General features: G+C 41.3%; 2 protein-coding genes across 2 annotated transcripts in view; one reads left to right on the forward strand and one right to left on the reverse strand.

Annotated features, from left to right (window-relative positions):
* LOC309861173 (uncharacterized protein) overlaps positions 1–14,414 on the reverse strand; it is a 734,084-nt gene that overhangs the window by 600,897 nt on the left and 118,773 nt on the right. The window lies entirely within an intron of this gene.
* LOC309860922 (uncharacterized protein) overlaps positions 1–14,414 on the forward strand; it is a 112,711-nt gene that overhangs the window by 92,600 nt on the left and 5,697 nt on the right. The window contains exons 8-10 of the mRNA XM_082723357.1: positions 4,946–5,103; positions 7,192–7,234; positions 9,348–9,534. Coding sequence (XP_082579483.1) covers positions 4,946–5,103; positions 7,192–7,234; positions 9,348–9,534 — 388 coding nt within the window. The remainder of the gene's footprint in view (positions 1–4,945; positions 5,104–7,191; positions 7,235–9,347; positions 9,535–14,414) is intronic.

Here is a 14,414-nt window from a genome sequence, read left to right on the forward strand (position 1 = left end):
TCTGTGAGCACATCGACTCCTCCAGGCCCCAAAGCCGCCTGTGCCTCCCAGAGCCTGGAATCTCCCTGGTGCCAGGAAACAACGTGATGCTGCCAACATGTATTTGTCATTCCTAAAGCATGGTTCCCCACTCCAGGCAAACCGAAAAGAAAAGCACAAAATTCCGAATTTGCAGCCAGTTACCTCTGCTGCCGCTGCTGGTGGCAGCCAGGCACTATAAAAGCAGGAAAAGAGCAGGAACTATGCTTCTATTCAGACAAGAGCTGCTGCCACCATGGGGGAGAAAATTGTCATCATCTCAATCTTTGGATAAAAACCAAGTGAGAAATGTTAAATTCACAAAGTTTGGGCAGGGACCCCAGTACCACCCACAAACAAGTTTGACTTGCCCTCTGTTCTTCATCCATGCTTTCTTGCCTACTTGGAGAGCATAAAGGAAAGTATAAACAAACACATACATACATACATACATATATGTAATGATGTTGAGTTGTATCGTGAGGGGAGTGCAGTCCCTAGGGTCAAGGCTTCCATTTAATCAAGAACCAAGACAGCAAACGTCAGTACAGCGAAAGCACTCTTGTATCTCTCCTTCTTACCTCGGTGGGCTTTGCCACCTTCCTGATCTAGTCAGCTATGACATGGCCAGAGGCCACTCTATCTCAGCTATCAAAGAAGGATGGTTTTCAGACACCAGTGAGGAGGAGATGCCCCCAAACTGTTGCCTACAGATCAAAGGCTCTGATCATCATTAATAAGGCTCTAAGAGACACTCACTCCTCAATGTTGCTTCCATCCGCTAGTTTTAAATACAGCTCTCTAGATGTGTATTTTATACACCTTTCATGTGCTGTTTTGCTTTAGGGCATGCTTTCTTTCCTTCTAAATATATTTTGGCTCTGTTTTCCCCACTGAGAATTAGCTCTTTTTCATGGCTAAAGATGTCTTTTTCCTCCTTCTTAGTTCCTAGATTTTCATGGCTGTGCCTTCAGATAAAGTGAAACACATAGTGTTTCACTGGCATAGTGTCCCTACATTTTCTCTCTCTTTAGACAAAGAGGCACCACCACAAAATATTTCTACCAAGCTTAAACCAAAATTTGGACCAAAGAAAATAGCTAAAAACCTCTGTAGGTAATTTTAGTTTACTAGAGAGTCCACGTTGCAGACATATACAAATGTCCTTGACCACATTTTTCTTTAGAGAAATAATTTAATTTAGAAGTAGATTCACTATGGTTGGGTTTTATCATTATTATTATTTGCTATTTCCCTTTTCTGAGCAGTCTGACCTTTGGGATTATTTCCGTAGAAATCTTATTTCCATGACAGGCAATGTCAACATTATCCAAGGCCACCTGGCATCAAGAGCCCAAGTTCCTTTATTCTGAAGTTGATAGCTTCTGGACCTCACTAAACAAGTCCGTGATATTGTTCTGTTCAGCCTCTTTTCTATTTTATTCTATCTTGCACACATGAAGCAGCTAGATTTCTATTTTGGCTCAAGCAGAGAAAAATGAAGCTAGAGCCTTTCCGTGCCTTGGAAAGGAGAATACAAAGTTGTGGGGAAACTGGTCTTAAACAAATCTTTATTGTTTTCAGTACTGACATAAGTGAGAATTTTGGCAGAGCCATAGGGAAAGAATCAAACAGAACCCACTTAAGAATCAAACTGAGGGACTGAGTTTTGCTTAAAGGAAAAGTTGATGATCCTAAGGGCACAGCAACAAGGCAAAATGGAGTTCTAGTCGTTCCTTATCCCTAGAAAACATTTGATCTGCAAATACCGAACTACAGCACGGTTAGGATCAGACTAAAAGGAAAACCTTTTCCAAACCCTGTATCTCCATCAGAGTGAACTTAAAGGTTCTTGGACGGGTGAAACTGAGAGAAAAGAGTCAGACAAGTAAGAACAGCTGCAGGAGTATCCACACCCACTACACAGGCTCTGTGTCTAGGGTCTTCCTGCAGCTGCTCCCAGGGCCACAGGAGGCTCCTAATCACGGACAATGAGGCAGCAGCTGAGATTAGTCAAAATGGAATCTGGGCCAGGCTAGAGGCCCTGTAAGAGACAGTAGCATTCATTTTTTAATCTAGTCCATTCATCAATCATTCATTCTTCTCACAAAGCTGCTCCTTGAACAGAAGAGAGAGTGATTTTAGGTACTGCTCTTGGTCGCGTGTCACACACCATATGAGTGTAGTCCTCTGCACTCTTCTACAGCAAAGGACATGGAGAACACGGTAGCTCTGGAGCACCATAATGGTACCAACACTGAGAGACCGACATATCGTCTTACCTACACCCACAGGAAAGCAGACCCCGTGAACGTTTGCTCTTAGGAAATGACTCATCTCTCACTTCTCAAGAGAATGAAATTCCCGGGCTTTATTCCTTTCCCCATTTCTTTTTGTAGTTTGGAATGCTCTGAGAAAATAATATCGAAAAATCAAAATTCTGCATCTCTCTCTATTCCAGAAAAGTTGATGGCTTCAGGAAATGCTCCGTCTCCTTAAATGTTGAATACTACAGCTTTCAAGTGCTAATGCTGAGATCCAGCAATCTCCCAAATTTCCATGGCCTAAGAAGCCAAACACGTGGGAGAAATACTATAGAAAACAGAGCCAAAAAGACCAGTGTTTAAGATCTTTTTCTGTCTATTTAACCTTGAGACGCATTACTGAAACTTCGTTTCTTCCTCTAGAGAATGAGGATAACATTGGCTTCCTATTTTATACAGTAGTCATAAAAAATAAAAAAGACGGAGCCCGGGGAAATATTTTATAAACTCAAGTGCCATACAACTCTGAGATATTACTTTTAGTTGAAGAATATTCTTATATCCGTCTATTTATAAGTTGCAAAAAATTTTTGCATACGCATTTACATGCACACATACACACATAGGTATTACATGCCCCCACATGTGTGTATCCATGTACACATATGTATTTACACATGCGTGTTTGGGTACACACACACATGTGTGTGTGTGCGCACATGCATGTTTGGGGGCAGGATGAGTGGGCCCATACTTTTTATCTGTATCTCAAAGTTATTACCTAAAATTGGTTGAGAAGCTCTGGTCTGGATGATGTCCCACATGATGAGGCATCAAAAATATGCAATTTAGGGGCTGCCTGGGTGGCTCAGTGGGTTAAACCTCTGCCTTCAGCTCAGCTCATGATCTCAGAGTCCTGGGATCGAGTCCCGCATCGGGCTATCTGCTAGGCAGGGAGCCTGCTTCTTCCTCTCTCTCTCTCTCTCTCTCTCTGCTTGCCTCTCTGCCTACTTGTGATCTCTCTCTGTCAAATAAATAAAATCTTTAAAAAAAAGAAAAGAAAAATATGCAATTTAAAATCACCAGGAAATTCTACTAAATGCTTAGTAGGATGGCAACTTTATCAACAAGGCAAGCACTATAGAGCATTGGTGAGGGTATAGAGAATCTAGAACACTCATACACTACTGGTGGGAATGTAAAATGGCAGAGCTACTTTGGAAAACAGTTCAGCAGTTTCCGGTAAAGTTAAGGATAAACTTTCCATATGGCCCAACGATTTAACTCTTAGTAATCTACCAAAGAGAAAGAAAACATGTGCCCAAAGACCTGTGCACAAATGTTTACAGTAGCATTATGCAGAATAGACCAAAATTGAAAGAAAAATCCCCCATATCTTATGAATGGATGAACTAGAAGATTTATATCCATATAAGAGGATATAGCTCAAAAATCAAAAGGAATGAAGAATTACAAGGGCTACAACATGGATGAAACTCGAAAACTTTACATTAAGTAAAAGAAGCTAATCACAAAGACCCTAGTGTATGATGCTACTTACATGAAATGTACCTAAATGGCATATCAATAGGAACAGAAAACAGATGTGTCATTGCCTGTGAGTGGGGGAGCAAGGGCGGCAAATGACTACAGATGGCCTCAAAGAAAATTTGGAGGTCGATGGAAAAGTTCTAAAACTAGATGGTGGCAATGGTTTCGCAACTCTGCACACTGACTAAAGCAATCACTAATTTGTACCCATACAGTTAGTGACTTGACTCATATGAGTTACACAGCAATATAGCTGTTTTTAGAAAAGACATGAATAATGGACAGGATGTTTTGCGATGTCATTGTAAAATAAATGTAACAAAATATTTACCTGTAAAATTATTTTAGTCTTGCACATATAGATGGTATTTTAAAATATTGTCATTTAAAAAAAAAAAAAAGTGTTCTTTATGCTCTCTGTGCTGCAGGTTCCCGATCTATAAAATAGAGATGATAAAAGCAACTTCCTCATGAGCATTGGTCAAGAAAACCAATTAATATATATTAACAATGTAGAAGAGGGCCTGCCCCAATAAGCATCTCATTGTAGACACTAACTAGCAATTTCGTGTCATTATCAACCACATACATTTTGTAAAATAAATTTCTTTTAATGTTTTTTTTTTCTCATGGGAAAAATGAGCATTAATGGTTAATCATACTTCCCCAAGGTGGCATAAATAAAATTCATATTATTAGAGGCTACTCAAAAGGGATGTGGAAGGGGCGCCTGGGTGGCTCAATGGGTTAAGCTGCTGCCTTCAGCTTGGGTCATGATCTCAGGGTCCTGGGATCGAGCCCCGCATCGGGCTCTCTGCTTGGCGGGGAGCCTGCCTCTCCATCTACTTGTGATTTCTCTCTGTCAAATAAATAAATAAAATCTTAAAAAAAAAAAAAAGGATGTGGAAAAATATCATAGCTGGAAATTTGGAGTTCCATGGAATATATCATGGAGAACATAATCAACAAAACCTCATTTGGGTTATATTTTCATTTCAGAATATACAGTCAATTAAAAAAATAAGCTTAGCCTTCCTTCCCTCAGTCATCTTCTCCTTATCTGCCTAGTTGCAGTGCCTGCCCATGTCGAACCTCTTTTTTATCAATTACAGGATGAAGGAAAATGCTCGCCTCTGGAAGTAATAAAATTAGAAGGTGCAGAAGTTGGCATGGATAGCAGTTTGGGAAAACCATTTGTGTTCAACTGTACGCCTCAGTCTGGAAATAGGACTTTTTGCTTCTGTGCAACCTCAAACCAAGAAATGAAAAGGTAATTCGTTACTCTTTGATCTTAGGAGTTTCACTTTGGGTGGAGGAAATGCTTCTTCAATAGCACTTTTATAGATTTGGGGAATTGGAAGTAGAGGAGGGAACGGCAGATTCACAGCATAAGTCAATCAACTTTTTCTGAAGATTGAGATGTTTGGTTCTTTATTATTTCTCCAATTTTTTTTTAAAGATTTTATTTATTTATTTGACAGACAGAGATCACAAGTAGGCAGAGAGAGGGAAGCAGGCTCCCTGCTGAGCAGAAAGCCTGATGCGGGGCTCGATCCCAGGACCCTGAGATCATGACCTGAGCCGAAGGCAGTGGCTTAACCCACTGAGCCACCCAGGCGCCCCACCAATTTTTTTTTTTTAAACACTTTCTAAAGAAGAGAAACATCTTCTCCTAACTCATTTACTCTAGACCTCCACATTTTCTAAAAAAGTTTAGTACTGTCATGGTTCACATCTAGCTTCCCAAAGTTATCAGATTCATATATTTTAGGCTAATTGGATGGGTAGTCTCAGGTACAAAAATAGTGCAGTAGGCTTGACATTTCGAAGCATATAACCCAACTGGAGGGTCAGGCTTTCTAAGACAGTAGCCTACAAATTCTAAGTATTTAGTGACTTAGGATCATTATTCAGTGTATCAGCCTAAGGAAATAGAGACCATTGGTCAATCCTGTGAGCCAAATGAAAATTTGAGTGTAAGTGCTGCTAATTTAGGGTGAAGGTTGGATGCAGTGAGAAAGAATGAAAAAAATGTAAAAGGTCAACAGTCTATCAATGGCATATCTCTTTAAGAGGTTTTGGAGGCAGCTCGAATTTTAAAGAGAGGCCTAGCCCTGAAACCTCTTAGGCAAACAATATACTGTTCCTATTTGGGGAACATTATTTATTCAAATACATGCTGCTTTAAAGGACAAATAGGGAAATATGATAATAGTAACTTGATTGTATTTCATCATGGGTATTTGTTGGGTAGCTAGCTAATGTGTCCAAGACACTGTTTTAAGTTCTCCACAGAGTATTACTATGTTTAAATATCAATTCTTGCCTTCAGACAAATGCTGAACCAAGAAGAGAGGGCATTTAGTTGGGTATTTGTAATGCAAAATAGAAATTGAGAAGTGCTATCTGAGAAGGCAAAACGGTCTGGGAATTAAGGGTAGAGAGGGAGGATCTCTCATGGTGGGGATGAGGGAGGAGCTGATGAGGGATGTGGCAGAGGATCAGAGAAGCCTACAAAAGAAGAAATGGAACCAGGGAGGACAGAAGGAATCAGTCAAACCTTTGGGGAAGCCAGCAAGCTGTAGGGCTTGATTGAGAGTCACAGAGTTTAAAAGAATGTTGAAAAAGACTGGCAAACGATGTGGGGCAGATAGGCTGGAACCTGGCTAAGGAGACAAGACTAAGAAAATGCGGTCTGCACTAAAAATGGACTGTCCAAGGAACCCTTGGGCGGGGAGCTCAGGACAGCGACTGTTTGTGTCTTCCCAGACTGTACTGTCCAGCCTGTGCATTCCAGTCAGGAACACCAATTGTTAACTAGCTCTGCTGGTGGTCATAAATCCACATACGTTGGGAAAAATAAAAGAAGGAATGAATTTTCTCTTACACACTAATGAAACTATGGCAAAGGAGAAGGATAATGATGATTTTATTTTATTTTTTTTTAAGATTTTATTTATTTATTTGACAGAGAGAGATCACAAGTAGGCAGAGAGGCAGTCAGAGAGAGGAGGAAGCAGGCTCCCTGCTGAACAGAGAGCCCGATGTGGGACTCGATCCCAGGACCCTGAGATCATGACCTGAGCCGAAGGCAGCGGCTTAACCCACTGAGCCACCCAGGCGCCCCCGATGATTTATTTTAAATATGCCTGGTGGGGGGTGGGATTTTACCCTCTAGTAGTACCAGTTTTGTAAGAATGTGTGGCCTTTCCACTATGATCTTCAAGCAGAAAAAATATCTCTGAGCCTCGGGAGGGTTCTGTCTGGAAGATGGGTTTCCAGGGAGAACGACAAGCCCCTCCCAAGGATACTTAACCAGCCCCCAAAGGAGAGTGCCTCGCATTGGACTGTCTTTCAGGTGGCTCCAGGCAATGGACAAAGCAGCCCATCCCGTCCGCCAGGTAAGGCATCTGTGATATTCATCTCTGCCTTGATTCTGCTTTTTTCTCAGAGGGGGAAAGGATCAAGTCGGATGTCACTGCAGTTCACCCTGGGACTTCTCAGATCTCTAAAAGCTGGGAAAGAGGATTTTAAGTGAACAGGGTTTTCTATTCAGATTCTATGAGGGAACTTGGGTTCCTGCTGTTCTTTTTATTTTCACGGGCTGGTGTGACATTTCTCTCAGTGAACTCGCTGGGAAGTCACATATGGGGGTGGGATTTCCGTTTCACACAGCGCAGTCCAGGAGGTTAAACCACTGCTTCTGTTTTCTTTTCATTCCTTAAGTACAAGATCTCGGGGATGTCTTGGGATTGTGCTGTTGGCTGAGCCGCTTATTAGAAAATGAACGTCTTATATTCAGAAATGCAGTGGTTTATGTTCATATCCTTGTTTTGGATACATACTAGCCCGCCTTTCACTGTCCCTACCTGTTCACAACTCCCCGTTTCAAGCAATATACTGTTTAATTTAGGTTTGATCTATAAAGTCATAACTTCCTAACATCAACAGGTGAGTCATCACTTTAGGCCCTAAGATATTTGATAACCCTTTTTCTGTGCTAGTGCTATCACTTGGCTGGGCAGGGGAGATGGCTTTAATGCCCAATTATTTCATTTTTATGCTTTGTACAAGATTTCTAATAAGGTTATAGATTTCCTTTAAATATGCTCACCTTCTCACAAAATGCCACACAGGCAAAAGATATTTACAATCCATTATCTTCCCTGCAGATTCTGGCTCTTGAACATTCAGGAGAATTTGGATTGTTTGAGCTTACATGTACTGCCCTGTGTCCTATAACTGTCCTTTCCGAATAATCACTGGCATCATCCTATGATAAACAGCGAGACTTGTGTTTCATTTTACCTGGAGCACAATACTCAACGCCCTCATCCATCTCTCCAATGCGTCATTCTAACGAGCGTGATGTTTTTAAGAGGGTTCTGTTCTGCTAATGCACTCAGAGTGTCTATAGCAGAATGAAAAAGGCACACCCAAACTCCCAGCAGGCTTCCACCTCACAGCAAAAAATACAGTCAGCTCTGCATCCTGAAATCTTCTGCACTGCCTTGTTAAAACTGAAATGCAAAAATTGAAACCAAATAAAGGAGGCCTGGCCAGCACGTGGCCGGGCAATTATGATAAAGAGATGAAGCACTGTGTCCCCGGCCTCAGGTCAAGTTACAGGGGAAAGCCTGCCCATCAGGCCTGTGGATCGAGGGCTGCCCTCCCAGAAGATCTTGATTTAAAATGGCTTTCCACATCACTGACCGTGAGACCCTAAGGCCAAATCTGGCCTGGGGCATTTATCTTGGTCCTTTGCACAAATGGGAGTTATTTTTTTCTCCTTTTTTTTAAAATTAACATACAATGTATTATTTGCCCCAGGGGCACAGGTCTGTGAATCATCACAAATGGGAGTTCTTTTTTTTTTTTTTTTTTAAGGATTTTATTTATTTATTTGACAGAGAGAGATCACAAGTAGGCAGAGAGGCAGGCAGAGAGAGAGAGAGGGAAGCAGGCTCCCTGCTGAGCAGAGAGCCCAATGCGGGACTCGATCCCAGGACCCTGAGATCATGACCTGAGCTGAAGGCAGCGGCTTAACCCACTGAGCCACCCAGGCGCCCACAAATGGGAGTTCTAAAGTGAAGTATGAACCTCGGGCTGCTGTAAGACACAGTAGACAGGCCAGGAATGGGGCTAAGAGGACAATCCCCACGGTCAGTGAAATAGCACATTGGGACCGGCATGTAAAGACAAGGCCATCAGTCTTTGGTGAGGTGCCCATTTCCACTTCCTTTCTAAATACCACTGATATTCTTTGGGCTTCCTTCCTCACACTAGAATAGAAACCAAGACTAAGGATGTTAATGGACATGGAAAGGAAGAAGTTCTCTACAGCTACTGGATAAATTCAGCTTTTCTGGCTAGTAGTTCAAGTATGAGATTGACTTAACAATATAATCACTTAAGGCAGTGTCTTCTCTGAAATCAAACAGTCTTTGTGCTGCTATCATTGGCTCTGGGAGTCAAGATGACCACTCAGATGATCCCTTTGTGCTACACCTGCAGACCCATGTGTGGGAAGATGTTACTCTGCACAACAGTAGCCTCCCACCCCTGGCTATCAAGAACCCAGAGTGCCTGGGCCTTTTGCACCAATCGGACGGAAGCACGGATCGGTGGGTCCAGCACTACTGCATTCTGAAGGACGGCTGCTTGTACTTCTATGCTAGCATTCGCTCCACCCAGGCTTCAGGTACGGACTCAACTTTTAGTCGAAATAATAGTCGTTACAGTAATAATAGTAGAGATGTCCTGGCTTTATGGACCTTTAACCAAACCTTTGCCTAAATTAGTGTGTACTTTGCCTAAATTAGTTCATTAACCCTCCAATGAAGAGATACTATTATTATTCCCCCTTTACATATAAGAAAACTAGCTGGAAAGGCTACTTCACTCAACAAGATCACAAGTAGTAGGCAATGAAGCTGAGAGCTAAACACAGCCAAGCTAACTCCAGATCCCATGCTTTTATTCCCTAGAAAAGCAAAAAATAAACTCCTTCATTCTTTTTTTTTTGAAAGAGGTTTTTTTTTTTTTTTTAAATATTATTTGACGGAAAGAAAGAGAACACAAGCAGGGCGCGCAGCAGGCAGAGGGAGAGGGAGAAGCAGACTCTCTGCTGAGCAGGGGGTCGATCCCAGGACCCTGAGATCATGACCTAAGCTGAAGGCAGACGCTTCAGCTCTGCCTGACTGAGCCACCCAGACTCCCAAACTCCTTCATTCTTATGGTCGCTGATGATACTCGGAATCAATGCCAGTATCTTTCTGGGGGGTAGTAACTCCCTTTTCTCAGAGTATTCCTAATGTTGGGCAATTGAGTAACAGAAAGAACATTAACTGTTAATTTTTCTCAGGCAAGTTACTTAACTTCCTAGAACTTAACTTTCTTCATTTGTAAAATGGAAACAGCTATCTATTTTATAGGACTGTTGGGAAGATTACATGAGGTAACTGCTGTTAGGGTAATTTAAGCTCTACATAGAAAGCTCTCTCTATACAGCATGTATACATCTTGCATATTTATTAAATTATGTATTTTATTTTATTTTTAAAGATTTTATTTATTTATTTGACAGAGACCACAGTAGGCAGAAAGCCAGGCAGAGAGAGGAAGGGAAGCAGGCTCCCCACCAAGCAGAGAGCCCAATGCAGGGCTTGATCCCAGGACCCTGGGATCATGACCTGATTGGAAGGCAAGGCTTTAACCCACTGAGCCACCCAGGTGCCCCAATTTATTAAATTATGTATTTTAAAAGCTCTATGTACAAAATGGGTATATAAACACTATAATTCAATAATGAAATAGTTGTGCCTGATTTTGACAAGAAATATTATTTATCCTTCTTGTAATTTTTTTTAAGATTTTATTTTTAAGTATCTCTACACCCATTGTGGGGCTTGAACTCACAATCCCGAGATCAAGAATCCTGTGCTCTACTAACTGAGCCAGCCAGGCATCCCTAGCCTTCCTGTAATTTTTGACAAAAGAGATTATTGGCATTTTATTTGTGGCTGGATTTTTTTCACCAAATGAATAATCCTTAAATAGTTAATAGTAGTAAATATCCTTGAACCGCAGTCATTTATTATTATTTTTTTTTAACATTAATGCTTATGTTTAATTAAGCTAGACAGCCATGCCAAATGGAAAGGAAGTTAGTGACCATTTCAGCCTTGTTGGAAAATGCAAAAGAAGTACAAGGTGAATGGCACACTATGTTCTATTTCTTATTACTCAGGATGAAGGATACAATGATTCTCTTTCACTTATTCACCTTTCTATTGAGAGTGTTACAACATAACCCAAAACATCATTCAACTATTAGGAGAGAGCCAGCTTCTCTAAGTGCTTACAGAACACGCTGTTCCTATTCAACTCCAAATCCATAGTTTTAAGTACCTGATACCAGGATGGAAATGAAGATAAACACAACAAACCTCCAAAACAGTCATGGACTGGCACTTTTACTATTAATATTATTGCAAGGGTGCCTGGGTGGCACAGTCAGTTGAGGGTCCATCTCTTGTTTTGGTTTCAGCAGGGGTTGTGGTCTCAGGGTCATGAGATTGAGCCTTGAGTCAGGCTCTGTGTTGAGGGCAGAGTCTACTTCAGATTCTCTCCCTCCTTCGGGGCACCTGGGTGGCTCAGTGGGTTAAAGCCTCTGCCTTCGGCTCAGGTCCTGATTCCAAGGTACTGGGATTGAGCCCCGCATCGGGCTCTCTGCTCAACAGAAAGCCTGCTTCCCCCCTCTCTCTGCCTGCTTCTTTGCCTACTTGTGATCTCTGTCAAATAAATAAATAAAATCTTGGGGAAAAAAAAAAAAGATTATCTCCCTCCCTCTCCCTCTGCTTCTCCCCCATGCACATCTCTCTAAAATAAATAAATAAATGAATAAATAAAATAAATATCACTGCAAAAGTCTGAATCATTTTAATTACCAAATCAACGAAACTCATTTTTTGGAGACTGCTTCCAGAGATAGAAAAGAAAGGTTTAGGATTGAATGCTCAGATTACTCCAAACTGAAATATTAACTAAATGCTTCCAAATCCATGGGGCCCAGAGATTGCTGCTGACTCCGGGTTTAAAACAGTAACGACAGCCACTAGGTGGCTTCCCTTATTCTGAAAGATCACAAGTGACCCCCTGGGAAATAGCTACTAATAAATGTCTTAAAAATAATAACAACAAAAGTAGAGTTACCATTAGTAAGTGCAGCTTTTGTACTGGTCACTCTGTTAAATGTTTTTGCTTATCATTTCATTAAGTTTCAGTAACACTCCTATGAGACAGGTTACTTTCCCAACTACCACTTGGTAAACTGATACCTAGCTCATGTTCCCTCTGGCTAGTAAATGGTGAAGACAGAATTTGAACCCAGGTAGCCTAAGTTACACAAAGGAAAAGAAAAAATAGACGAGGAGGAAAAAAGGAAGTCCTCTTTATATTCAGGTCCTATCATCTCACTTATCTTTCTAGAATCTTCCATTGTTCTTTGTTGCCTCCAGAGCACTCTAGAATTTTATACTTTGTCCCCAAACCCTTTCTGTGGTTTTGTTTTCCATTCCATGTGCTAAAGTGACTTGCACTCTAACCGAACATGGTCATGTTCTATTTCATTAACACACCTCACATTGAGCATTTTTCTGACACCATGTCCTTCCCCTGGAAGTCTATACCTACTGATTTCTCAACTCTAGTTGTTCAGATTCTACCAGTCCTTCAAATGCTTATTCAGTCACCAGCCATGTCTGCTATAAAACAATCCCAGATGGTCCTAGACAAAGTATCTCCCTTCTCTGGTCTTCCACACTTACCTATCTTGTGACACTTACCACCCTCTACCTTGTATGTTACCTCTAGATAGCCATCTTATCTCTTCTAAGGGACTATATGCGCCAAAGATGATTCTATATTATGTATTTTGAATGAATGAATGAATCAAGTCACCCCAAATGGCCATCATTCCCGTCAAGTGTGAACAGTTTGTTTTTCCCTCACTTAATAGTAGAGAAAGGTTAGAAGATTAGAAAGCCAATTCAAAGGCAAAACCAAAACTCAGGCCACCAGACGCCTAGCCCTTCTGCTGTATCACATTCTTTCTAGCCCTAAGAAGTTACCTAATTTCTATCTATTTTTAAATCCTTCTCTTGAAAATATATCATTCTGTGACTAATAAAAATGTTTAATCCAAACCCATCCATTCCCACCCTGCTGTACATCTTAAATATGCCTATGTCCACAGGCCCTCGATTTCTAGCTTAAATTATCTCAAATGTGGATTAAAAGAACATTTTCTTACTGAAATTCCTAAAGAAATTGTTATATCTAGGCCATGTTCTAAAATAGAGGCCTGTGATTTGGGGTTTTACATGACTCTACTCTTTCTTAAATAAAAAAATACCACTTGTCTGAACATGCACTTTCTTCCAGAAAATGTGCTTTCCTGCCACCTCCTCCCCACTCTGACACTGACAGATGCTGGGTCTGGATGGAAGCTCTCCGAGGGTTAACCAGCCGCTCACTCTTCTCTAGCATGAAGGTAGCTGTGCAGGAGATCTTCTGGAGTACTTTCCCCTGCCCCAGACTGGAACTGTGAATTGAGGTCTGCATCCTTTTTCTAGGAATCCTCCCCAGTCTTCTTGTACATCTTAACTTGCATCAGGACCTGAGGCCCGGAGCCAACGCTCGGGAACAACAAAACCCAAGCTACAATGGAGACATATCCCAGTCTCCCATGGGGAAATTCTCCAAACAGAAATGCCTCTCTCTACTGTCCACTAAGTATCACTGCCCAGGGGAGCCACAGTTTTTTTGAGAGTACTGGATCATACTGCTTGGGTGTATTGGAGGCGGAAAGTTAGCATGTATCACTGAATGCTTCCTACGTGTCCAAGACTTAGAAGCACTTTATAGTCATCATCTAAAACTAATATTGGAAAAACATCCACTGTTATTGTCCCATTATAAATGGGAAACAAAGGTTTAGAGAAGTTAACTAACACGCTTATGTGGTCCCCCCCGCTGGTACTTGACAAAATATGAACAAATGCTATCCAAACCCTATGCCCATCATCTTAGCCATAATGTTAGAGAGAGCACTCCCTGCCAGAAATCAATCTTGTTAAAGTAGCAATCGGTGCTGGGTCTCCAGAAATTAGCACAATGACTGTCGTAGCCATGGTCTGTGTAGTCCAACAACTCCTCACCAGGAGTTGTGACGACAGGCAGCAGAGAAATTTACTGAGAATGGCTGAACCCATGCTGTGCCATGAACACTGTAGGCACTAAAAGAAATACATTAATCAAAAATAAAATACTCAGTTAATGTAATCATTTTTCTATACATGGGATATGAATCTTTATATTCATAAAGATTATAGAGAGTTCTAGTACTTATTTTCAGTTCTTCTAGGTGATACTGAGTGACATTTGCACTGGTCTGATCACTACTTCCTCCCTTATGTGTATTGTCCAAGCTTTGCTTGGCTCTTGCGTATCCCACCCTCCTTTGGTTCCTTGTTCTCCAGCCCTGTGAAGCAGGCCTTGGTTGCTATTTATAGCATTATT

The sequence above is a fragment of the Mustela nivalis genome (genome assembly GCF_964662115.1).
Source record: "Mustela nivalis genome assembly, chromosome: 3".
NCBI classification, from domain to species: domain Eukaryota; kingdom Metazoa; phylum Chordata; class Mammalia; order Carnivora; family Mustelidae; genus Mustela; species Mustela nivalis.